The 24,067-nt window shown below is 40.2% G+C and overlaps 1 protein-coding gene across 16 annotated transcripts in view; it reads right to left on the minus strand.

Annotated features, from left to right (window-relative positions):
* Positions 1-1,097: 1,097 nt before the first annotated feature.
* LOC123635533 overlaps positions 1,098-24,067 on the minus strand; it is a 76,475-nt gene continuing 53,505 nt past the window's right edge. For 6 of the 16 annotated variants that reach the window (XR_006734147.1, XR_006734145.1, XR_006734144.1 and 3 more), the window contains 3 exons: positions 23,332-23,428; positions 2,451-2,592; positions 1,098-1,277 (listed from right to left, as the gene is read on the minus strand). Coding sequence is in view for 7 of the 16 variants with exons in the window: in XM_045547775.1 (XP_045403731.1) it covers positions 1,188-1,282; positions 2,451-2,592; positions 9,363-9,545; positions 23,332-23,386 (475 nt within the window). In the remaining 9 variants the exon portion in view is untranslated. Of the gene's footprint in view, positions 1,283-2,450; positions 2,593-9,362; positions 9,546-9,982; positions 10,164-23,331; positions 23,429-24,067 lie in introns of all 16 variants that reach the window. The other 10 variants (XM_045547775.1, XM_045547777.1, XM_045547778.1 and 7 more) reach the window with 7 other exon arrangements.

Below are 24,067 nucleotides of genomic sequence, written 5' to 3' on the forward strand. Positions count from 1 at the left end.
ATCAAAAGAAACTACCATAAGAGTGTTCACAAAAACTTTAACCTAGAGGTGTAGATCAAATGAAATATTTGGGTATACAAACCAGAGATGACATGTCTCACAGACAATTCTGTAGAAACCAAAAGTGCTTAATCCAGAAAGACAATTGTCTTTATACCAGAAAGGACTTACCAGAAAAGGCAAAAAATCTTTTATTATCCCAGAAGGGATATGGTTCCTTATTAAGGCGGTCTTATCCAAACCAGATCCCAAATAGAGTAAAAAAGTCTTTACCAAAAGGAGGGAGGCTCAACCCGACAGAAGATTCACCAAGGCAGAAAGGTGAGCTGTGCAAGCAGAGAGCTCAGAGGGCCCAAGTGAGTAAAACACACCAGTTCCAAGAATCACTGATGCCTTCGGATACTGGCTGTTATTCAGATCCCACTTCTGGCACCATATGTATCAACCTAAATAACAGAGCGTGGCTCTCTGAAAGAAAAAGAGTTTATCTGAGGATAGACCATTGCAATGGGAATACACATGCCCTAGTAAACTATCTGTGTATTCAGGAAAGTAAAGAAAGGCAGAGATTTTCAAAGAAAAAAAATGAGGATTACATGATTGTTTTGAAATAATTATCCTTGGCTACAAGGATCAGTAACAAGGGTGACACCTGTCTGAGGCTGGATAGGCAAGTTACTGAGCAGATGTCCTTGAAGAAATATTTTTTGTGTAAGGTGACAGTTGTGGTTTTGGTAGAGTCTTTTTTGTTATCAGGTATACAAGCATGAGAACCCTCTCTTCATGGCCTTTCCTGGCTCTATCTGTCAGAGTTTTCTTAGCATTTTAATTCTGACAACTTTTACAAGTCCACGGAAAAACTTCCACTTTGCCCTCTGAAGGGTTCCTGAAAATCAATTGCCAAATGGCAGATTAAGAGGAGAAAAAGCATACAGATTTATTAATGTGCACAGAGTGATTCTCACAACCTACCAATGGGGTACAGAAGCTTACATACCCTTTTTCATAGGGGAGGAAGGAGATGGGGAATGTAGACAATTATTTTGAGGGACAGTAAATGATTATTAGAGAGAATGAATGGACCATGGAGACAGAAATCATCTTGTAAATGATTTATTTGGAATTTGAATGAGCCCAAGAGTCAGCATTATCTTGCAGAAAAGTCCACTCAGATGTGGTTGCCTTCTTCAGTCATCTTGTGTACAATAGATAATGAGGAAACAGAAACAACTGTGTTTCTTTTGGTAAGAAGTTTCCTTGGTCAGTAAGTTTCCCCTCTGCACTTGAGGAGGGGAGAGAAATAAGACAAGGTTAGAGGGACCCTGATTCTAGGGATTATTTCTGAGGCTTTTCAATTTTCAAAAGCACTCAACATTCCCAAGTATCATATTTTGGGGAATCATTTTCTGCATCCCAACAGAGCTAATACTCTATTCCAGATTCCTTCCACCCCTTTCCTACTGGCAGGGTGGTGTTAGCGGGGCTGAGCAGGGAGCTAATGCTCTGAATCCCCTTCCAGGGTTATGTCAGTAGCATCAGTGGGAATTAATGAGATTGTGCAAGGTGGAGCTAGTGGGTACTTTGCCTCCTCCCTCCACCCCATCACTGTGGCCCACTTGGGAGCTGAGCTTACACTGCAATAAGGCAGTGTGAGTCTGTGCCTACTTATGCTGGGAAGACTTCTGTAGGACTAGGAGGGGGGCTGAACTTCAACTCTACATTTAAGTCCATGATCCATTTTATTTTTTTTTTTATTTTTTTTTATTTTTTTTTATTTCAGCTTATCATGGGGGTACATAAGTTCAGGTCATATACGTTGTCCATGTCCCCCCATCCCCCCGAGTCAGAGTCCCAAGCGCATCCGTTCTCATTCTCCAGACAGTGTGCCTGGCACTCATCATGTAGTCATACCTCCATCCCCTCCCCCCCCACCTCCCCGGGTCTGCACCTTCAAGCATGACCATTCCCCAGAGGGTGTGCAACGCACTCATCATGTAGGCATACACCCACCCCCTCCCCCCACCCCCCATCCCAGTCTGATATCCAATTGGTATCCTTCCCTGATGTACATTTAGGTGATGTCCATGATCCATTTTAAATTAATTTTGTATACGGAGGTTGAGGTGGAGACGTTTATTTTTTAGTTTTTAAACTTTTTTGCCTGTGAATGTTTAATTGTTCCAAAACCATTTGTGGAGAAGACCATCTTTCCTATAATGAATTGCTTTTGCACGTATTACATGCTTTTGCACAATCAACTGGACATGATTGTGTGGGTCTATTTCTGGGTTCTCTGTCCTGTTCCATTGATCTATGTGCTTATCTCTCAACCAATATGACATTGTCCTGATTACTGTAGCTATACAGTAAGCCTTAATATTAGGTAGAGTTCTGCCTCCTACTTTCTGGGAGGCTGAATAATTGCCCTAGAAATATCCAGGTCCTCATACCTGAAACTTGTGAATGTGGCACGGTTGACCCTTGATCCTGTAAGCGGGTACACTTGTAGGCAGATTTTTTTAAGATAAATACATTGGAAAATTCTTTGGAGATTTGTGCCAATGTTAAAAACTCCCAGATGAAATATGTAACCTAGAAATGTCAAAAAATTAAAAAGTTAGATATGTCATGAATGCCTAATATATATGTAAATAATAGCATATTCATATACTACCATAAAATATACACTTATTTTTTAAAAATTAAAATTTATCAAAACTTATGCACACACTTACAGACCATACATGGCACCATTTGTAGTTGAGAGAAATGTAGAGAAATATAAAGATGCAATGCTAAATCATAACTGCTTAAAATTAACTTTAGTACATACTATACTACTGTGATAATTTCATAGCTACCTCCTGTTGCTATTGAGGTGAGCTCAAGTGCTGTGAGTATCTGCTTAAAATGCTGTGTAACACTAATTATCTCTGTGTGAGCAGTTTGTATTTCCAGTAAGTTGCACATCTAAATAAAAAGCAATCTCTCACAGTTCTCACATATTTTTCATCAAATTTAGTGCAATACCATAAATCTTGAATAACACCATAAGACCCACACAAAGTGTCACCAGTGATGCTGGAAGTGCTCCCAAGAAGCAGAGAAAAGTCATGACATTACAAGAAACAGTGGAATTGCTTGATATGTACCATAGATTGAGGTCTGCAGCTGCCCTCGCCCACCATTTCAAGATAAATGAATCCAGCATAAGGACCATTGCAAAAAAGGAAAGGAAATTCATGAAGCCATTGCTGCAGGCATGAAAACCTATACTTTTTCTGAAATGCCATTTTATCTCACGTTGAAAATGCAGCTTTTATGTGGGCTCAGGATTACTATAAGAACGTCATGCCTATAGACTCTAATATGATTTCAGAAAAAGCAAAGTTATTATATGATAACTTAAAGCTAAAAGAAGGTGAAAGATCTAAAGCTGGAGAATTTCTTGCCAGCAAAAAATGGTTTGATAATTTTAGAAAGAGGTTTGGCTTAAAAAGTGTCAAGATAACAAGAGAAGCAGCTTATGCCGACCAGGAGGCAGCAGAAGAGTTCCCAAATGCCGTTAAGAAAACCAGTGAGGAGAAAGGTTATCTGCCTGAGCAGGTTTTTAATGCAGAGAGAAGTGTCTTACTCTGGAAAAAAAAAAGTGCCACAAGGGACATATATTAGTAAGGAAGAGAAATGAGCACCAGAATTTAAGACAGGAAGGGAAAGGCTTCTGTTTTGTGCAAATGCAGTCAGGTTTACGATCAGGACTGCCCTTATCTATTATAGAAAGTTGTGAATCCCTGAGCCTTAACCTGGAAAAGCTAAACACCAGCTGCCAGTCTTTTGCTTGCACAACAAGAAGACCTGCACAAGGAGATCACTTTTTCTGGGTTGGTTCCCTTATGCTTTGTCCTTGAAATCAGAAAGTACCTTGCCAGTAAGGGACTGCCTTTTAAAGTTCTTTCAGTACTGGACAATACCCCTGGCTATCCAGAACCCCGAGAGTGCAACAATGAAGGTGGCCAAGTGGTCCACTTGCTTTCAAATACATTGTCTCTTTCCTTTGCTGTTTCTTCACTCCACGTGCTTTTCCTCCCTTTTTCTGCCTATTAAAATTGTATTCATCCTTTAATACCCAGGTCAAATACCAAATACTACTCCCACTTAAGGCTTCCCTATTTTTCAGTAATTTATCACAAATGTTATGAAGAGTTGACAATATGCCAGTCCTATGCCAAGCCCTGGGGTACAGAGTCCTTGCCTTCATGAAGCTCATAATTTTACCAAGGAAGACAGATAAGAAAGTACAAATGCACTAGAGAATGTGGCAGGTGCTGTGAAATGGGTCTATTTTCCACTCTGCTATAACATCAGTCTTTCAAAAATGCAATTTGACTAGCCCGCTGGTTTTCTTAAGACATGTCATTTGCCAGATAGTCTGACAAATACACACACAACCATAGGGACAAAGACATGTGTTACAGCATCATTCAGTCTGCCTGGATATGACTGCCACTTGAGAGTTAGAGACGGGATGGTGGGGGTTGGATATGCATGATAGAAAATTCTTCTAGAATGAGATTCAATAAACTGTTAATAGGCATTGCAGTTTAGCAGGGAAAGGAGACCCACTTTTCTTTTATACACTTTAATACAGTTTGAATTATACTCCTGTGTGCCAATATTATTTTTAATTATTTTTTAAAAATAGGTAATTTCCTTCTGAGTCTTAACAGGAAAGGACAGAGTAGGGACTACAAACCAAATCTGACACCAACTCCAGTGCTTTTTCAATTTTACATAATAGTAAAGTAATCCCAGTGAGGAACCACATGGTCTAATTAAAACACGCAAGCAAACAAACTATAAATGTATTGTGCATCTAGCATATGGCATTTCACAGATGAGAGACAGATGAAGCTCAGAACAGTTAAGTATCTCAAGGTTACTGCTGAGATCGCTGGAGCTGAGATTCTCACCCAGATCTGCCTGCCATCACCAAAATGAGCCCAGAGTCAGAAAACGTGGGTTTAATCCCACTTTTTCTTTCTTGTGTGACTCTCTGAGTTGTGCAAGTGAAACAAAATGACACCTAAGAAATCATTGTTCACAATGTCGGATGCATAGAAAGTCCTCAACCCATTAGCTGAAATGGATGTTTCCTTCCCTTTTTACCGGCCCTAGATATTCAATCTATGACTAATGCAAACATCGTTCTACACAACACCCACTGCCTCTGGACTCTGAATTTTGTTTACCTGATATTTGTAAGAGAAGCACATCTTAAAAATTCCATTTCTAAAAGCTCTACTCAGGCGTGGGAGGTGGCTAGCCTGCAATGTTAATGCATGTCCTCCTGTTTACTTCTTTTGCTCTGATAAGCTAATGTGGCCTCTTTGTGAAGGTAGTCATTAACTCAGAGTGGGAGAGTAACAGAGGGATTTGGAGGAAAATGACTGGTAATTGCAGCTCTCTATTAATATGTTTTTCTCTGCAACCTGGAGCTGAACATTGTAAAATGTATTTGTTCCCAGTGCAATTTAAATGTGAATTAAGCAAAGCTGTAAGGCTGGGCTACTTTGAGGATAAGTCAGTTCTTTATGTGTTTGGATTGTTGCTTGAAAATGCCCACTGCCCGCTGCCTAACTTTCATATCAGCTCTGCCACTCTTAACTACATGGTGGCTTTTGGAAACTTCTGTGGATTTCAGTTTTTTCGTCATTAAAATGACAGAATCTCAAACTCAAGGTCCACAGCAGGCAAGTAGAAACTCTAAATGAAGATGTCTGGGGAGGTTACCCAATCTATAGGAAGTAGCCTCTAGAAAGAAATGTGTGTCCGGTGTTACAACATTTTTCTGATTTTTATGGGGAATCTACTAATTTTTCAATACAGTAATCCCCCTTTATCCATGGGGGATACATTACAGGCCCCCTAGTGGATGCCTGACACTGCAGATTGCATCTAACCCTACATAGGTTGAGTATCCCTTGTCCAAAATGCTTGGGACCACAAGTGTTTCAGATTTCAGTTTTTTTTTTTTTTTGGCTTTTGGAATATTTACATATGCACAATGAGAAATCTTGGGGATGGACCCAAGTCTAAACACAAAGTATATTTATGTTTCATATACACCTTATACACATAGCCTGGAGGTAATTTTATACAATTATTTTTAATAATTGTGTGCATGAAACACAGTTTTGACTGCAATATCCATCACATGATGTCAGCTGTGGAATTTTTCACATCAGCACTCAAAAAGTTTCAGATTTTGGAGCATTTCAGATTTTGAATTTTGGATTGTCAGATTAGGGACCCTCAATTTGTATATGCTTTTGCAGTCTGAGGTGCAACAGTAAAACTAGTACGAATCTTTTTTCTCTTCTTCACAATTTGACAGAAGATTCATTTTTACCGTAAATTTTAGCAACCTCAGCATATGATTTTTTTTCTTTCATTAAGTATTTTCACCTTTTCACCTAAAGAAAGCACTTTACAGCTTCTCTTTGGCATATCTGAATGGCCAGCATCACCACTCTTGTGCTTTGGGGCCATCAATAAGTAAAATAAGTGTGACTTGAACCCTGTGATACTGCCAGAGTAGATCTGATAACCCAGAAGGCGACTAAGCAACTAAGGGTGGGGAGCGAGGAAAGTGTGGAGACGCTAGACAAAGGGATGATATATGTCTTGGGAGGGACTAACAGGCCGATGTGAGATTTCATTACTACTCGGGACAACCCGAAATTTCACACTTGTGAATTGTGTATTTCTGGAATTTTCCACGTAGTATTTTCGGACCATGGTTGACTGAAAACTGTGGAAAGCAAAACCTTGGATAAGGGGAGACTCCTGTATTGGCAACTATTTAAAAATTGTTTATAAAAAAATTCTATTTTGGCCCAACTATATCAGGCCTGCCAGCCACCAGTTAGAGGCCTCAGGTTAGAGAATTTGGAAGATTCCTTACCATTCAGTGATTTTCTGAGAGCTTTCCTTTCAGGTGGCAGAACGGGAAGTACTGTGCTAACTCCCTCGCGGTGTTCATGATGGCCCTGTGGCATGGAGGCTGGAGCTGGTTCTCAACCCCATCTCTAGTCTGTGGTAGGAGAGCAATCTATCCCCTCTAAACCCCACTTTCTCTAGGTGAAAAATGGCGATACAACTGCCTTCCTTACCCTGCTAGGCTATCAGACAGGAGATTATTAGCATAATTGTCTGAGGATGGAAGATGAGCATGATTCAGAGTGCAGAAACTGCTGGTGTCCAGACTGGACAGGAGGAATCCAGACTGGATTCACTTCAGTTAAGGGTGGTGACAGAGCCTACTGGTCAAGAGCATGGACTCGGGGGCCAGAATACCTGAATCTGACATCAGGCTTCCCTGCCCATGAACCAGGTGAACTCAGCCAAGGGCCTCTGTTTCCTTATTTGTAAAATGGAGAATCATAACATCTCTTCCCTCAGAGCATTGTTATGCGTCTCCCTAAGTCACTCCCAATCATTCCCAGCTCAAAGCATTTGTTGTGTGGAACCTCCTCGCCTTGAACTCAGGGGAGGCGGCTGTGGCCTGCCTCTAACAAATAGAATATGGCAGAGGTAGTGGGATGGCACTCTTGTGATTATGTCACACTGTGAAGTGAGCAACCCCGTTGGAGATGCCTGGATGGCAGGGAACAGGGAGTGGCCCCTAGGACGTGAGGGCAGCCTCCAGCCAGCAAAAAACTGGGCCCCACAGTGACACAGCTGCAAGGAAGTGAATTCTCCCAACAACCTGGATGACCTTAGAAGTGGATTCTTCCCTAGACGAGTCTCCAAATGAAAATGCAGGTGGCCTGACACCTTGATTATAGCCTTGTGGGACCCTGAGCAGAGGACCATATACTGTGCCCAGACTCCTGACGCAGAGAAACTGAAATAATAACTGTGAGATTTAAGCTGCTATATTGGTGATAATTTCTTACGTGGCAGTAGAAAACTAACACATTCTCTTTTAGTGTCATCATGCATATTATATGAGTTAATATTTGTAAAATGCTTTCATTTCAATGATATAAGTGTTAAAATAATCATATTCTGGATAATCAGTTTACTATCAAATACTGGTTGAGTTGCAAGAGTTTTTGCTTCTACTTATGACTGACTGTACTAGAGACATGTGTGGCCCCTTTCATTGTCTCAATTTCAGTAGAAAACACATTATATAAAAGATCTCATTTTCACCCTTACTAGGTTAATACAGCATTCACCATCCCCACTCCTACCAAGAATTTCTGAGGACCTCTTGTGTTATAACTATGCACAAACTGGTCAATCAACTAACCACAGCCCCACCTGGCATCAGCCATGTTCTTCCAGAGCTGCTCAATTCCCTAATAACGAGGTCCAAAGCCAAGTCCATATGATGCTGTTCCAAAGGCTGTCAAGTGTTGGGGCTCTCAGGTCATGGGTTACATGCAAAAGTGGGGAGATCTGCCTTGTCTCAAACTCTGTCATCTGGCCCCCAAAGTGGCATGGCTGATTCCAGTGTCTTGCCACGCCTCCTTTGCAAACAGAGCCTTCACCTCTAGTTCTAAGCCATAGCTCAATAAAGACCCAACCTCCTGCCTCTTTCCTCCCAGCCCATTCATCCACAACTCTTCTTTGCCTATTTCAGTTTAACCCTTACTGCCTCTGTTAGACCTGCTCTGATTGTCCAGACTGGGTTACGTATATCCCCATGGTAAGTTTCCACCACACCATGTGCTTCCCCTTTACAGCATTATTTGCTTCACAGTTTAGCAACCAGATAGAGAATAAGACTGATGAGCATGAGGGCATGTGAGACTCTTGCTCACTAGTGTGTCCCTAATGTTTAGCACAATGCCTGGAACTTAGTAGGAGCGGGCTAAGAACATGTTAATGAAGGAGGCCACATTTTATGGAGGAAATTGAGACTCAGAAAGGTTAAATATAATATCTTCCTAAGACACAGTGATCAGAATGGGCAGAATCAGGATTCAAGCCTAGATGTGCCCAACCCCCAAAGCCCTAATCTCTCCACCACTATAAACCAAGAGCACGGCCCCATGTTCTGCTTTCTGAGTTCACAACCCTCCCCAAGGAAAAGCTCAAGTCAAACACTTCTGAAGGTAGGATTTCACTCATTAAGTCAGAATAATTTACTGATTTTTCTGTGCACATCAAAAGTAAGAGCTAAATATATGCTTGAAAATGCAGTGACCCATTATTGCACAGAAACTTGTCACTTTGTGGTTGACTTCATCAAGTCTAAAGCAGAAAAGCTTCCTGGGGCATCAGATACCAGTAACAGACTAGATAATTTTCTGGCAGAATCAGAAGGAAAAGTTCCCAAGTACCCTTCCTACGTCCCCAGAATGCATGCAGCAGAAGAGGATGGTGTCACCACAGGACTTGGAACTGCTGCATGAGGACAGGCCAGGAGCTTGAGGTGGCCACAGCATGTGCCATATGTAGAAGAAAGAAGAAGGTTCTAGATCCTGGAGTACTTGTGAGACATCCAATGGGATCCCTAATGCAGAAGGAAGTATCTGAAAAAATGTGAAGTTATTAATAATAACCAACATATACCAGGCTCTCCATCCATCCATCCATTCATCTATTCATCCATCCATCAAATATTTACCGGGGGACTACCAGGGACTGGGGACTTTTCTAGGTGCTGAGGACACAGAGATGAATGCAACATACTGAGGGTGCTTGCCTTCATGGAACACACAGTCTGGTGGTGTGGGGCATAGGGGAAGGAGACATAATAAACAAATATATAAATATCAAATACTATAACATCAAGCAGTGGTGTTATGAAGAAAAATAACACAGGAGGAAGGAACCAAGAGTGGCTGAGGATGCTTTCTGGATAACGTGACCAGTACACTTTGCTAAGCATGGGACAAAAACATGATTGCATGTGATTCTTATAACACTTCTACAGTGGAGGAAACTGAGAAGTAGTAAACTAACTTACTTGTCCAAGAATCAGACTTGAACCCAAGCCCACATTATTGGCACTTAATGCTCTCCAATCCCAGGGATTTGGGCTGATCAGAGCTGAGCCAGATAAGCCCTGGCTTGTTGCTGTTATTTTGCTCCAGCACCAACATTTATTAAGTTTGCATGATGACTCTGCACCAAGCTCTGGAAATAGACTCTGTCCCTGCTGTAAAGGAGCATACGGTCTGGTGGAACGTGGACCATGAGCAGGTACTCAGAGTACAGCAGAATCAACTCTGGATGCACCACATGCACAGGGCAGGTGCTGGGCTGGGAGACTCTCAGCCACACCCAGCAACCCCAGCCCTCCCCGCTCCGCCCTGCATCCCCCTGGATCCTCCGTCCTCTCACTCACCCCCCTCGGTGCCACACTCAGCCCTCAGAGAGCACTGTGTCACTCACTGCCCCCTTAAGGCAGAGAGTGCCTTATTTTATTCAAAGAGTTATTGCTAACTACAAGTATATTGTATATTTTGCTTCGTTGTTTATGCAATCCTTCCTAGACCTAAACACCAACAGTCAAAAGCAGAGCCTTTTTCGGTTTTACTCAGTATTATCTTCCTAGCACCTCGAAACAGTGTCTGACACAATGTAGGCCCTTAGTCAGTGTGTGTTGAATAAATGAATGAGGGAAAGAATGAACAAATGACTCTCGTGCATGATGACATTGGAGGGGCTTGGTAAAAATATGACTGCCTGGCCCCCACCCTGGAGCGGTAGATGCAATAGGCTTGGAGTAGGGCTGGAATATCTGCAGTGTTCAAAGGCTGAACACTTAATTCTGAGGTCCAAGAGCCAATTGTTAAATATTTGGGAATTTTCGGAGCTGGTTGCTAATCACAACCATTATTAACAATTAGATTAGATAAACTTACAATTAAAGAAATTATATTTAAAACAAATATATTCAAATTCAAAATACTCAGAATTCATCACTATAATTCCTATTTTACTACATTTTACTAATATCTGTGTTCTTGAGTTTTTTACATCAATTGTATTTGTATGGTGGAAATGCTTTGTGACGTGGGCTACTGCACAACCCTTCCCAACTCCGTGTTCAGCGATGTCATGTCAGTAGCTAGAAACTTGCCAGCATAGGAGTACTTACGCCATGCAAATTGCCAGACACTACAAATCAGGGCTTGGTCCCACTGGAGAGCCAGTTGTTGAACAGTTACCAGCACACCACTGGGCACACTGAAGTACGAGAACCACTAACAGAGTGGGAAGAGGATGGATTCAAATCAACTGTGCCACATACCAGCTGTGTGAGCTGAGCAGTTTCTAAACCTCTCTGAGCTTAACTTTCCGCAGCTCTAGACTGGACCTGATTTTATCTTTCCTCCTCCCTGGCCCTAACTCAGAGGAACAGAAAGTGCAGGTAAAGGGATTATTATTAATACCACGTGTAGCATAGAAGAGGCCTTCAGTAAAAGCATGAAGCTTCTCTGCAGAGCTCAAAGGAGAGCTTTCCCTGAGGGTGGCTCTTAAGCTGAGTACTGAGACGGCAGGAGAATTAAGCAGGCAAGCGGGGAGCAGGGAAAAGGTTATGGTGACTGGGCATACCCAAAGGAAGCTGGGAGCAAAAGAGGGCAAACACACTTTGGGGTACTCCAGACAGTTCCATTTGGCTAGAGCAGTGCAGCGGTTCTGCAACTTTTTGGTCTTCAGGTGCCTTTATAGTAGTAAAAGTTATTGAGGACCAAAAGATTTTGTTTATGTGGGATATATTTATTGTTATTTGCCATATTAGAAGTTAAAATTGTAAAATATTTAAAATAAACCTATTATGTGCTAACATAAACATCTTTTATGAAAAATAAACATATTTTCCAAAACAAAAAAAATTAGTGAAAAGCTGACCTAATGTCTGGCTTAATCAAAGACAGCTAGCTGGACTCTCATACCAGCTTATATTTTTGCATTCAATCTGTTGCAATAGCACATATCATGTGGCTTTGGGAAAACGCCACTGCATATTCACGAGAGAATGAAAGTGAATAAAGCAAATGATGTGTTAGTATTATTATGAAAAGTTTTGTCCTCAGACCCCTTGACAGAGACTTGAGGACTCCACGGGTCCTTGGACCACACTTTGATAACCTCTCATGCAGCACCTGAAGTTCAACGTGTGCAACGGAGAAATTGATGGGTTGGAGACAGAAAGCTTGAGAGAGAAGCAGGACCCAGACGGTATCTTATGGAGTTCACTGAGAGCCACTAAGAGCTTAAAAGCCAGAGAGTGACAAGGTCACGTTTTTGTTTTGCAAAGCTCATGTGCTACCATGAGAAAAATAAATTAGATGGGCCAAGAGGAGGTTGGAATGGGGGACCCATAGGAGGCCGTTGTCATAAGGCAGATGAAACATCAAAGTGGCCCACACTGAAGTCGTGGCAGTAAGTCTGGAAAGCAAGGGGGGATCGGGGGAGGTTGGGTAGGTATGACCTAGAAGATTTTTTGAGGAGTTATATGTGAGGGGTAGGGAAGGTGGGAGGGTGACTCCAGGTTTCTGACTTGGGCAGCTGAGTGGATGGTGGGGAGAGAGAGTAGGTTTGAGATAGAAAATAACTCCACTTAATACATGAAAGTAGAGCGTTCTAGTAGACAGTTGACAGATGGCGCAGGAAACAGGAGTGGTATCTGGGCAGGGAAGAGCATGGCCTGGGGGAACTCAAGCCAAGGTTCAGAGAGACAAACTGATTTGACTGTGGTCACGCAGCTTCTAAGCACATTTAACATTTTCAACAGGATATGTGTATGAAAGAGAGAATAAGTAGTCAGGCTTTTGCAGTTCAAAGAACAGATAAAGGTTGGCTTGTTTCTTTTGAGGATATTCTTTATAACTCTTTTCCTCATTGTAAAGCAGCACATAGTCACTACAGAAAATTTGGAAAATATGGAAAATAGTGTAAAGATGAAAAACAACCATAAGACCAATACACCAGGGTAAATACTATTAACATACTCATTTACTTCCAATTATTTTTCTAGACCTATATCCCCTAGATAAATTGAGAGAGAAAGGATTGATGGATAGATGGATGATGGATAGACAGGGAGAATTGATCTACAAAATTAGAATCTGTAGCTTGTAGTTTGGGATTCTGAGTTTTCTCCCTTTGTTCATTCATGTTGAGAATGTTCTTCCCATGCCATTAAATATTTCTTTAAGCAACCACAGATTGGATTGATTGAAATATGACGTATGTGAATTGTTGAATATTTTCTTTGGTTCCTATTTGTTTTTACAGTTTCAAATAGTCCTTTGGGAACAACCTGTACATCAACCTTAGCCCTGTTCCTATTTTCTTTAGGTGCAATAGTTTCTAGGAGTGAAATTACTGAGTTCAAGGGTATGAGCCTTTTTAAGATTCTTGATCTGTATTTCCAAATTGCTTTCCAGAAAGACTGCAATGATTTGCATATCCACCAGCCCTGGACAAAAGTTCTGCCAGCGGATTGCACATTTTACGTCAGTTTATGACTATCTAGCCCTGAATCATGTGAATTATGCCAGACCACCATTCCAAATTGGATTTCAAATATTTTGATTTGGATTATGTGTCAGATCAGGACAGTTTCTTCCTGAAGCCAGATTTGCTCAGTGGACCAGGGTTTGGATAAGAAACCACTTATATTGTGGGAGTAGAAACGAAGGCTGACGTCATTGAATTCACTGCCTGAGAGAAACGAATGCAACTTGGAGAAGGCTCTTTAAAGAGATGGAAGGACTGATTTATCAGACACCTTATTGTTAAGTCAGCTTCAAAATAGGTAATCCCAATTATTTGGGGCCTGATCACCCTGAATTTTTATCCCTTTTCTGTCTCCTCCTGATAAACTGGGATTTGACCAAGTCACTTTTCATTAACACCTCCACCAGAGGTCTGGAAGGAACAAAAGGAAAAGAAAACCAAAGCTGCCAGGGCTTCTTTTTTGACTGGTAGGAGGATAAAATTAGAACGTCAGTGAGTGGCATAATATTCCCTGTTCTCTTTGACCCCAAATCACAGAAAACTGAAAGAGCGTCTTAGAAAAGATTGGGAAGGTTTTTCTTTCACTCACAAAAGATGCCTGGTTTTCTAGCTCTGGATATTGTATGTCTTGTCTTTATAAACTTCTGACATATGGAAAGTCTCTTATTTTATTTTATTTTATTTTATTTTTTGAGACAGAATCTCACTCTGGCTAGAGTGCAGTGGCGTCATCATGGCTCACTACAACCTCAAACTCTTGGGCTCAAGCAATCCTCCTGCCTCAGCCTCCCTAGTAGCTGGGACTACAGATGTGCCCACCATGCCTGACTAATTTTCCTATTTTTAGTAGAGATGGGTTCTCACTCTTGTTCAGGCTGGTCTCCGAACTCCTGGCCTCAAGCGATCCTCCCACACTGTGCCCAGCCTAGAAGTTCTCACATTTCTTCAAGAGGTTCCCCAGGATTTTGTACTGTCTCATCCACTTACCCTCATAGCATGCCCCAGTTTGCTTATCTGTATGATGAATAGGAGGTGGTGAATTAGATTATTGTCAACTCTAACTCCAGTGATTCTTTAATTCTAACACCTTAATCCAGGATGAATGCACCGTGGGGAAGACTAGGGGAGGAGAGGACCCTCTCTACTTGGCCTTTTCTATCGGCAAACTATAGTTCTTTCCATAACAGCTACATCTATTCTAAGTGCTCTGCAAATATCACATCCCATCCTCATGAAGACAAGCACTATTAATAGGTTAGTTTACAGATGAAGAAACTGAGGCACAAAGAGTTTAGGTAATTTGGCCAAGGTCTTACATGCACAGCTAGTGAATGGCAGAGACAGATTTCAGACCAAGCCAGCTTGGCCCCAGAATGAGTGCTCTCAACCACCGAGCTCGGACACAGACGAGTGGTCCGCTGGCTCCATAATAGAGCCTTTCTCACCGAGCTTCTCCACAAGTTCAAATCCTGCCGGCCCTACTTCCCAATATCGACACCTCAAAAGCGTCTGTCCCACTTTCCTCAAACCTAAAGTGAGAACACAAAAAACATACCTCACTGTGGCAGTGTGAAGCATAAACAATGTATTGTTTGTAAAAGAAGTTTATTCATTTATTGGTGTTGGCTGGCTGCATGACCCTGAGCAAATTCACTTATTCCTTCTGTGCCTCCCTTTGCCCACCTGTGAAACGTGAGAACAGTACCTATTTCAGGGGATTGCTGTGACAGTCAAAGGAGTCAATACATGTAAAGTACTCAGAATAGTATCTGACACAGAGAAACTACTCTTTAAATGTTTCTTGTCGATACATCATAGGTCAGATGATTATAATATTATATTCTGCTATGTTATATAATTCTATGCCAGGCACCGTGCAAAGCATTGGAGAAACAGGGTTAAACAGGAAAGGTGAGTTCTTCTCCTCAGGTCTATCGGAGAAAATATTTTGAACAAATAATGACAAATGAGAAATGTTTGGAATGTTGCTAAGGAGAACTGCAGGTTGATCTGGGGGCAACTGATAAAAAGTTCTAACCAGGACTGGGGATCAGGGAAGTCTTCTACAAGAAAGTAATTTAACACAGAAGACACTGAAATTTTCATTTCTCCCAGAGTCTTTCCTCTCTTGCTTTCCCTATTGTCTCTTCTCTTTGCTTCAACTCCACCACACCATCCATGAACAAGACCTACAGGATCTAATTCCAAAATATACCACACTTCACCTCCACTGCCACCACCGTCATCGGGGCCATCTCCTCCTTGCCTCCCACAGGATCATGCAAAGGTCCCCCCACCCTGCTTTCTGTTATCTCTAACCATTCTCCACATTGTATCCCGGATAATATATTTTTTAATGTAAGCATAAATTCAAATGTTCCAGTGGCTCCATTTATACTTAACATAAAACCTGAGCCCCTTACCCATGGCCTAGAAGGCCCTAGATGATCTGCTCACCCACCTCTTTGATTTACCTTATACTTTCATATCTTCATCACTGTGCCCTAGGAACGCTGGCCTTCTTTTTGCCTTGACTTTACAAAGCTCATCCCTGCCTCAGGGCCTTTGCACTTGCCACTGCCTCTCTCAGGAGTATCCTTTTTTAATTATTCAGGTCACAGTTTGCATCACTACAAGGTAATCCAATCTAATACATACTGTCCTCTCCTGCCCAACCACCACCCTCCAGAGGGCCTGGCCTGCCCTATCCCATTCCCCTTGTATTGCCTCTTGATACTTAACGCCATAAAAATTGTCTTGTTCCCTTATAGCTTACTCGTTTACACTGTGTCTCCCCAGTGCTAGAATATGAGATTCATAAGGGCAGGTGCTTTGCCATCCTAGTCACTGCTTTCCCCAATGTCTAGAACAGTGTGTGGCACATAGTAGGCACTCAGTAAATATCTGTGATTTGAATGACTGAAGTTAATTTAAGCCAAACCCTAAAAGAGGGATGAGAGTCCAGTTAAGAGGAGAAGCAAGAGTGTTCCAGGCAGGGGCACAGTATGAGCAAAGGCCTATGCTGGCATGGGCATGGCAACTTCTACAAACTAAAAAGGCCAGTGCAGCTGGAGTGCAGAGAGTGAGGGAGGGTGTGGTACAAGACGAGGCTGGCAGATGAGTAGGACCAGAGCACTCTGGACCCTGTGAGTCCTGCTGCAGAGTGTGGACTTTTGTAAGGGCAGTGAGAAGTTCTTTTAAAGTTAAGCAACCTGTTGAGTATTTTTAGAACCCTCTGTAGCCAATGCCTGGGTTTAGGGTGGATACATAATGCCAGAATAGCTCCTTTTGCTCTGCCTCAACCTAACAAAAACTCTGTGGGGCAAGTATGATTATTTCCAAACTACAAATTGAAAAAAGCAACGATTATCAACAAGTTGCTGAAGGTCAGAGTGCTTTTACTCTGACCTGTCCTGGCTTGAAGCAGCCATGAACGAAGGGAACAGGGAGAGACCATGGAACTGCACTGATGCTCCCAGAGCACCTCCTCCTCCCCTCCTGAGGAGCGAGGGCACCGGGCCTAACATACATTAGAACCTTCCCTTGTAATCAATCTTCTTCCTTGTGAAAAGACCATCATGAATCTTGTCTCTTAAAGAGCTTTTCTAGTCCGTGAATTTTAACAAGCTTCTTTCATGTAGAGAGTTGGCCTCTTGCTGTCCGTGGTTAAAATCTGAATCTCGGATGAGTAGATGTATTATACCACTGGGCTGCAAGAGCCACAAGGCCATTCATCCATCTGCCCTGAACAATTTAGGTCGGTCTTTTTCACCTGTAACTGATGAGGTCACTGCCCTGCTTTGCTGTCGCATAGCTCTTCTCCCCACCTCCCCTCTCCTCCAGAAGAAGGATGAGAGCCCAGAGCTGTGGCGGCCACAGAGGGAAGGAAGAAAGCAACCATCACTGAGCACCTCCTACGTGCCAGGCTTCAGGCAAGGTGCTGTCCATGCCTGATCTCATTTCATCCACGCACAACAATCTCTTCCCTGTTTTGCTGATTAGGTCTAAATCACACTTTTTTGAGTAAAAAAACACCAAACACATTAGAACCAAAGTAGATACGTTCTCTGTTCTGACTGCCCTCATGCTGTATCCCACTTCTCTGTCTTTCACGTTGTAAGAACCACTTTACAGGTGACTTAGTCTTCAGTTTTTCTCCCAATTATTCCATCCCTCGTGACCACCAGTCGGTAATCTGATAAAAGCACAAACATGATTGGGTTTCTCCTCTGCTCAGAAGCATTCTCTGGCTCCCCATGCCTGCAGTTTACAGTCCAATAAAGAGTAAAAAAAAAAAAAATCATGCTAGAAGCACAATAATGAGTGCTATTGGAGCAATGGTGGGGGATGATGCATTATGCTTTTGAGGGGGAGCAGGGGTGGGGACCAGAGAAGGCTTCACAGACGGTGGCTGAGCCAGGTATGGTGGTGGACAGAGGAGTCCCTCTAAAACTGTGGCAGCAACCTGCACAAAGGCACTGAAGGTGAAAGCTGTGGCTCTGGCTGCCCTCAGGACACATGCTGGTTGTCACTGCCCCATGGACTCTCTCTCTCCGGGTTCTGATGAGCAGCCAACAAGCAGGGATCTGTTACAGCCTGGTCATCAGGTAGCGTATCTGATGTTAGCTCCAAGTGAACTGCATAATGATTTATGAAATTCACGTGGTGCTAACATCAGGTAAGCTACCCTGGTGAACCCATCCATGAAAGCCAGGCTGAAAATTCTTTTTTTAAAAAAATGTTTTTAAAGCAATTGAGCAGAGACATCAGAGCCTATATACTGTGAGGGAAACAAATGCCACAGAATTAGTTCAGACAAATCACAAAAAACAAACAAACAAACAAACAAAAAACCCAACAACAACAAATACTCGTAGAGGAATCAGAATCTAGAATTGCTATAATATATTTTTAAGATACTGAGTTATCCACAAAAAATATATAAAATATTCAAAGAAATAAAAAGTTTGACTCATTAAAAGGAAAAAGAAGTAGACAACAGACTCCATCTCTGAGGACCCAGACTTTGGACTTAGCAAAGACTTCAAAGCAGCATTTATAAATATTTTCAAAGAACTAAGGGGGAAACCATGTTTAAAGACTTAAATAAAAGCCCAACAATAACAACTCATCAAATAGAGAATATCAACAAAGAGAAATTTTTTTTTAAATAAAAATTCTGTGGTTGAAAAGTACAATAACCAAATGAAAAATTCATGAAAGAAGGCTCAACAGCATATTTCAGCTTGCAGAAGAAAGAATCAGCAAACTTGAAGAAGAGCAGTAGAAATTGTCCAATCTTAAGAGAAAAAAAGAGAATAAAAATAGAGCCCCAGAGATATATGAAATTCCTCATGCATCCAAATATAAGGATAGTGAAAATCCCAGAAGGAGAAAGAAGAGAAAAATCAGTTTTAAAGATAGTATAGAGGCACTTTTCTCTGTTCCTCTCCTTTAAATATAATTAAAAACCCTTGAAATAAATCAACAATCATGAAAGTTTTCCAGAAAGTGGAAAGAAGAAGGTAGACTGAATAGGGACTTTGGTTCTTGAGATAAGTTCCTTGAGTTTTTCTCACGCATTGGAGAAGCCTATAACCTGGAAAAAGGGAGAGAATAAGGGAGAGAGGGAAGGAGGGAGAAAGGGAAAGGAAATATGAAAAGACATACTTCTCCAATCATAATGAAGTCAAACTGGAAATCAATAACAAGAAGACAACAGCAAATTATTCAAACCTGTGGAAATTAAACAACATGCTTCATGGTTCAAAGAGGAAGTCTAAAAGGAAATAAAAAATAAATAGAACTAAACGATAAGACAATATATGAAAATTTATAGGATGCGGTCAAAGCAGTGCTGAGAGGGAAATTTATAGCATTAAACATTTATATTGGAAAATGGGAAAGATCTCAACTTAGTAACCTAAGGTCCTATCTCAATAAGCTAGAAAAAATAAGAGTAAAACAAACCTAAAGAGATCAAAAGGAAGAAAATCATAAAGATAAGAGTAGCAATAAATGAAATTGTAAACAGGAAAACAATAGAGAAAATAAATAAAATAAAATAACTGGTTCTTTGAAAATAATAAAATTGATAAATATCTAGCAAAACTGATAAAGATAAAAATACAAAAAACAGAAATGACCAATATCAGGAATGAAACAGGGGCTATCACTAGAGATCCGGCAGCCATCAAAAGAATAATAAGAGAATACTATGAATAATTTTGCATCATAAATATGACAACTTAGAAGAAGTAGACCAATGTCTTAAAATCCAAAAGCTTCCAAAACATAACTAAGATAGAGAGGATAATCTGATTAGTCTTATCACCATTAAAGAAATTATATTTGCAATTAAAAAGCTTCTATAAAGAAAATTTCCAGACTCTCATGATTTCACAGAGAATTCTACCAAATATTTAAAGAATTAGCACAATTTTATATAATTTCTTCCAGAAAATGAAAGAGGAAGAAATACTCCCCTAATAATTTTATAAGTTCAGCATTACTCTGATACCAAACCAGACAAAGAGAGTACCAAAAACCAAACAACAAACAAAAAAACTATGTACCAACAACTCTCATAAACTTAGACATAAAAATTATTTTAAAAAATTAGCAAATCACATTCAGCAATATATGAAAAAAATACATCACAACTAAGTGGGATTTACTCCAGGTGTGCAAGGCTAGTTCAATATTCAAAATCAACAAATGTAATCCACTATATCAATAGGCTAATGAAAAAAGATCACATAATCATATCAGCATAAGCTAACATCATATTTAATAGTAAAAGACTGAATACTTTCCCTGTAAGATCAGAAACAAGGCAAGGATATTCACTCTCACTGTTCTCATTTAACATGGCACTGGAAGTTCTAAACAGCATAATAAGCAAGAAAAAGAAAGGCATCGAGATTGAAAAGGAAGATTAAACCTTCTCTGTCTGCAGATGACATGATTTACTCACTAGAAAATCCCAAGAAATCTACTAGAAAAACTAGAACTAATAAGTGAATTTAGCAATATTGCAAGATCAACGCACAAAAATCAATTGCATTTTTGTATGCCAACATGGAACATATGGAAACTGAAATCAAAAGCATAATGCTATTTATGATTGCTCCAAGGAAAATACAATTCTTAGGTATAAATTTAACGAAACATGTATAGGAGCTATATGCTCAAAATTATAAAATGCTGACAAAGGAAATCAAAGAAGACCTAAATAACTGGGGAGATTTATTCTGCTCCTCAACTGGAAATCTGAACATGGTAAAGATGTCAATTCTTCATAAATTAATTTATAGATTTAATGAAACTTCTATAAAAACCCAAGCATAATTTTATAGATATAAACAAGCTTATTATAAAATGTATATGAAAAGGGAAAGGCCCTAGAATAGCCAAAATAATTTTGAAAAAGAAAAATAAAGTATAAGGAATCACTCTCCTCCATGTTACGGCTGAATATATAGCTACAGTAATCAAGACAGTGTGATCTTGGTACTATGATTACAGGTGTCAGCCACCACACCTGGCCAAGAAAAACTATTAGGAAATGAATAGCATAGTTAGCACGCAGGTAGAGCTTGAAGGCAATTTCCAGGTAACAGAAGTTGGGCAGTCTCTTTGTTCTATGCCCTCGAGTTCCAGTCCAGGATTGATACTCCTTGATGTGAAGAAGCTGAGTTGAAATCAAAATTTCTCATGGAGAATCACAGAAACAGGGGTCTACCACTAACTCAAGGCACAATATATATTCAGAATTTCACCCCTCTATTTCCCAGAGCTGTCATTATTAAACAAATAATGAGTTTGAGGAGAAAATTTTACATACTAGAATTTCCAGGTTAAATTCAGAAATCAAGACAGTAGCAGAGATCAGAATGGTCCAATCTGTACCATTGTCCTGATCTCACTAGAAAAATTTCACCCGGTGTAAAATCGTAAGTGTAGTTTTACAGCTTTACCCAGTTCTCTGGCATTCTCAAATTCACTTCCAGACTTAAAAAAAAATGGGAAATATCTGTTTCTTGCAAAGTTCAGCTATACTTTGAAAATAAATGAGCCAAACTAGAGAATTCTTACGAGAGAGCAACATGTGGGTTGCCATTATTTGTTTGCTAAAAATATGTTTACTGTAGTAGAACATATTTTCAGGCTGTCAAGATGTGGAATCCTCAGTTCATTCTTTTAACTCTCCATCTGTTCAGTACTCTGCCACTTTCATTTTTATAACACAAAGATAATTCAATATCAATAGAACAAGAGATTAAAAATAAAACAAGGCATAGATGTAATATAGATGGCATATCTATATCTATATAGGGTGTGTGTATGTGTATGTGTGTGCATATATACATATATATATATATATATATAACATAGATATTATGTGCATTGGCCTCAGAGGTTTTTTCCAAAAATACAATTAAATTTTTTCCTATTTTTCATTCTAGAGAGAAAACTCTATAGCCGTGAGAAATCCTACATCAAAATATTTGAAAAACATTTTATGAAAAAAAGTTGACTACAAAACAAGCTCGTCTAGAGAAGCAATATGTGCAATGAAAAGGAGGCTTTGGTTCTAGTGCTGGCTGTGTCTCTCACCACATGTGCCAGAAATCTATGATTCAGAGATTTTACTTTTTTAAAAATGGATTTTTTTCAACAGACAAATGAACAATAGTTTTGCAGAAAATAAATGGTGTTTGGAGTCAGAATTCTGCCTCTGCCACTTTCAAATTTGTGACATTGGTCAAGTTATTTCATCATTCTGGGCCCCAGTTTCACTATCATTAAACATGAGGTTAGTCCTTCATATTATACTTCATGGGGCTATACTTCACAGGATAGAGTATGGTTAACACAACACTAGCTGCTGTGACAGGTAAATCCCCAAGTCAGTGGATTACACAAAGGAAGTTTATTTCTTGCACATAAAAGATTGCAATGGTGAAAAGGGACCACTTTATGGTTCTGCCATTATTAAAACCTAGTTTCCTAGGTTTTAATACAAAAGGAAGAGTGGAGAGGCATGCATGCTTCCTAATCACATCATCTCTGCTCACATTTCACTAGCAAAACTTGTCATGTGGCCATATCTAGATACACTTGTTAAGAAGACTTACAGGAAATATTGTCTCAGGCTGGGCAGCCAATTTCTAAAAACAGCTCTGCACTATGGAAGGGAAGCATACATTTTGCATGGAAAGCTAGTTTTCTCCACTACAGATTGTTAGGGAGATCAAATGAGCCTTAATTTGTAAAGTGCCTAGGATAATGCCTATTATAATATAGACCCTAAAAAAATTAAGATTTGATAGGTATAGAGGAAAATACAAGAGTTTAAAAGTCTTAAAAACATAAAAATATATATTTAAAATAAAAAACATATATTCCCAAACTTTTTTAAAATTGATATAATACAAGATAAAAAGTGGTGTTACTGGAGAGTACATTTCTTTGCAATGGAACAATTAATTTCCTATGGTGTGCTGTAACAGATTACCAGAAACCTAAGGCCTTAAAGCAACACAAATTTGTTATTTTACAGTTCTGGAGGTCAGAAGTCTGAAGTGGGTCTTACAGGGCTAAAATCAAGGTGTCAGCAGGACTGTATTTCTTCTGAAGATTCTAGGGGAGAATCTATCGTTTGACTTCTCCAGCCTCTGGAGACTGCCCGCACTCCTCGCCTCATGGCTGCATCAGCCTGACCTCTGCTTCCACTGTCACGTCTTCTCTATCCTGTCTCCCTCTTATAAGTACCCTTGTGATTATATTAGGTTCACCCAGATACTCCTAAAAATAATCTCCCCACCACAAGATCCTTACCTTAATCGCATCTGCAATGTCTCTTCTGTCTTGCAAGGTGACATATTCACAGGTTCTGTAAATTAGGATGTGATAACTTCATGGAGCCATTGTTTTGCTTGTCATAGACATCAAAGGAAGGAGAGGAACTGGTTATAATTTAGGATTTGGAGAGTGGTATGGATTTAAAACCAGCTTGGTCTTTTATTAACTAAATGGCCTTGAAATTTGTCCCACTTTCCTCTTCTGTAAGATAGGCATGGCAATAGTAACTACTTTACAGATTTACTGTAAGGATTTAAGAGATAATACACGTAAATTGCCTAGTACATGTGTATGCTCAGGAGACCCATTATTATTTTACCATTTCCTGGTATATGCTGGAGCTCATACACATTTAATACTACTTTGTCATCCTAGGGTTCTCTAACATCACAGTTGAAGCAGAAATGAGTACTATGGTTACTTTGTACCATAAGATTATAAAGAGAGTTTCGTTCAGCATACTGACCCTCTCTTGGCAGGAAAGCAGGTTAATGCACTTTAGAGAACTTTGTAATAGCAATCATTGAGCAATAGGGTTCTTCTGCTATGCTGGTAACTCCTGTATTCCAGGATGTCATCGTTGCCTGAGTTTTCTGACGACTGTGGTTTTCCTGCGTGCTTCATTACTCAAGAAATCATTTGGCAGGGAGTAAGAAAGCTGAAGCATTTTCTCCCATGACATGGATGGTTACATAAATTAATCACAAGAATT

This window comes from Lemur catta, chromosome 3 (genome assembly GCF_020740605.2).
Source record: "Lemur catta isolate mLemCat1 chromosome 3, mLemCat1.pri, whole genome shotgun sequence".
Taxonomy (NCBI): Eukaryota; Metazoa; Chordata; class Mammalia; order Primates; family Lemuridae; genus Lemur; species Lemur catta.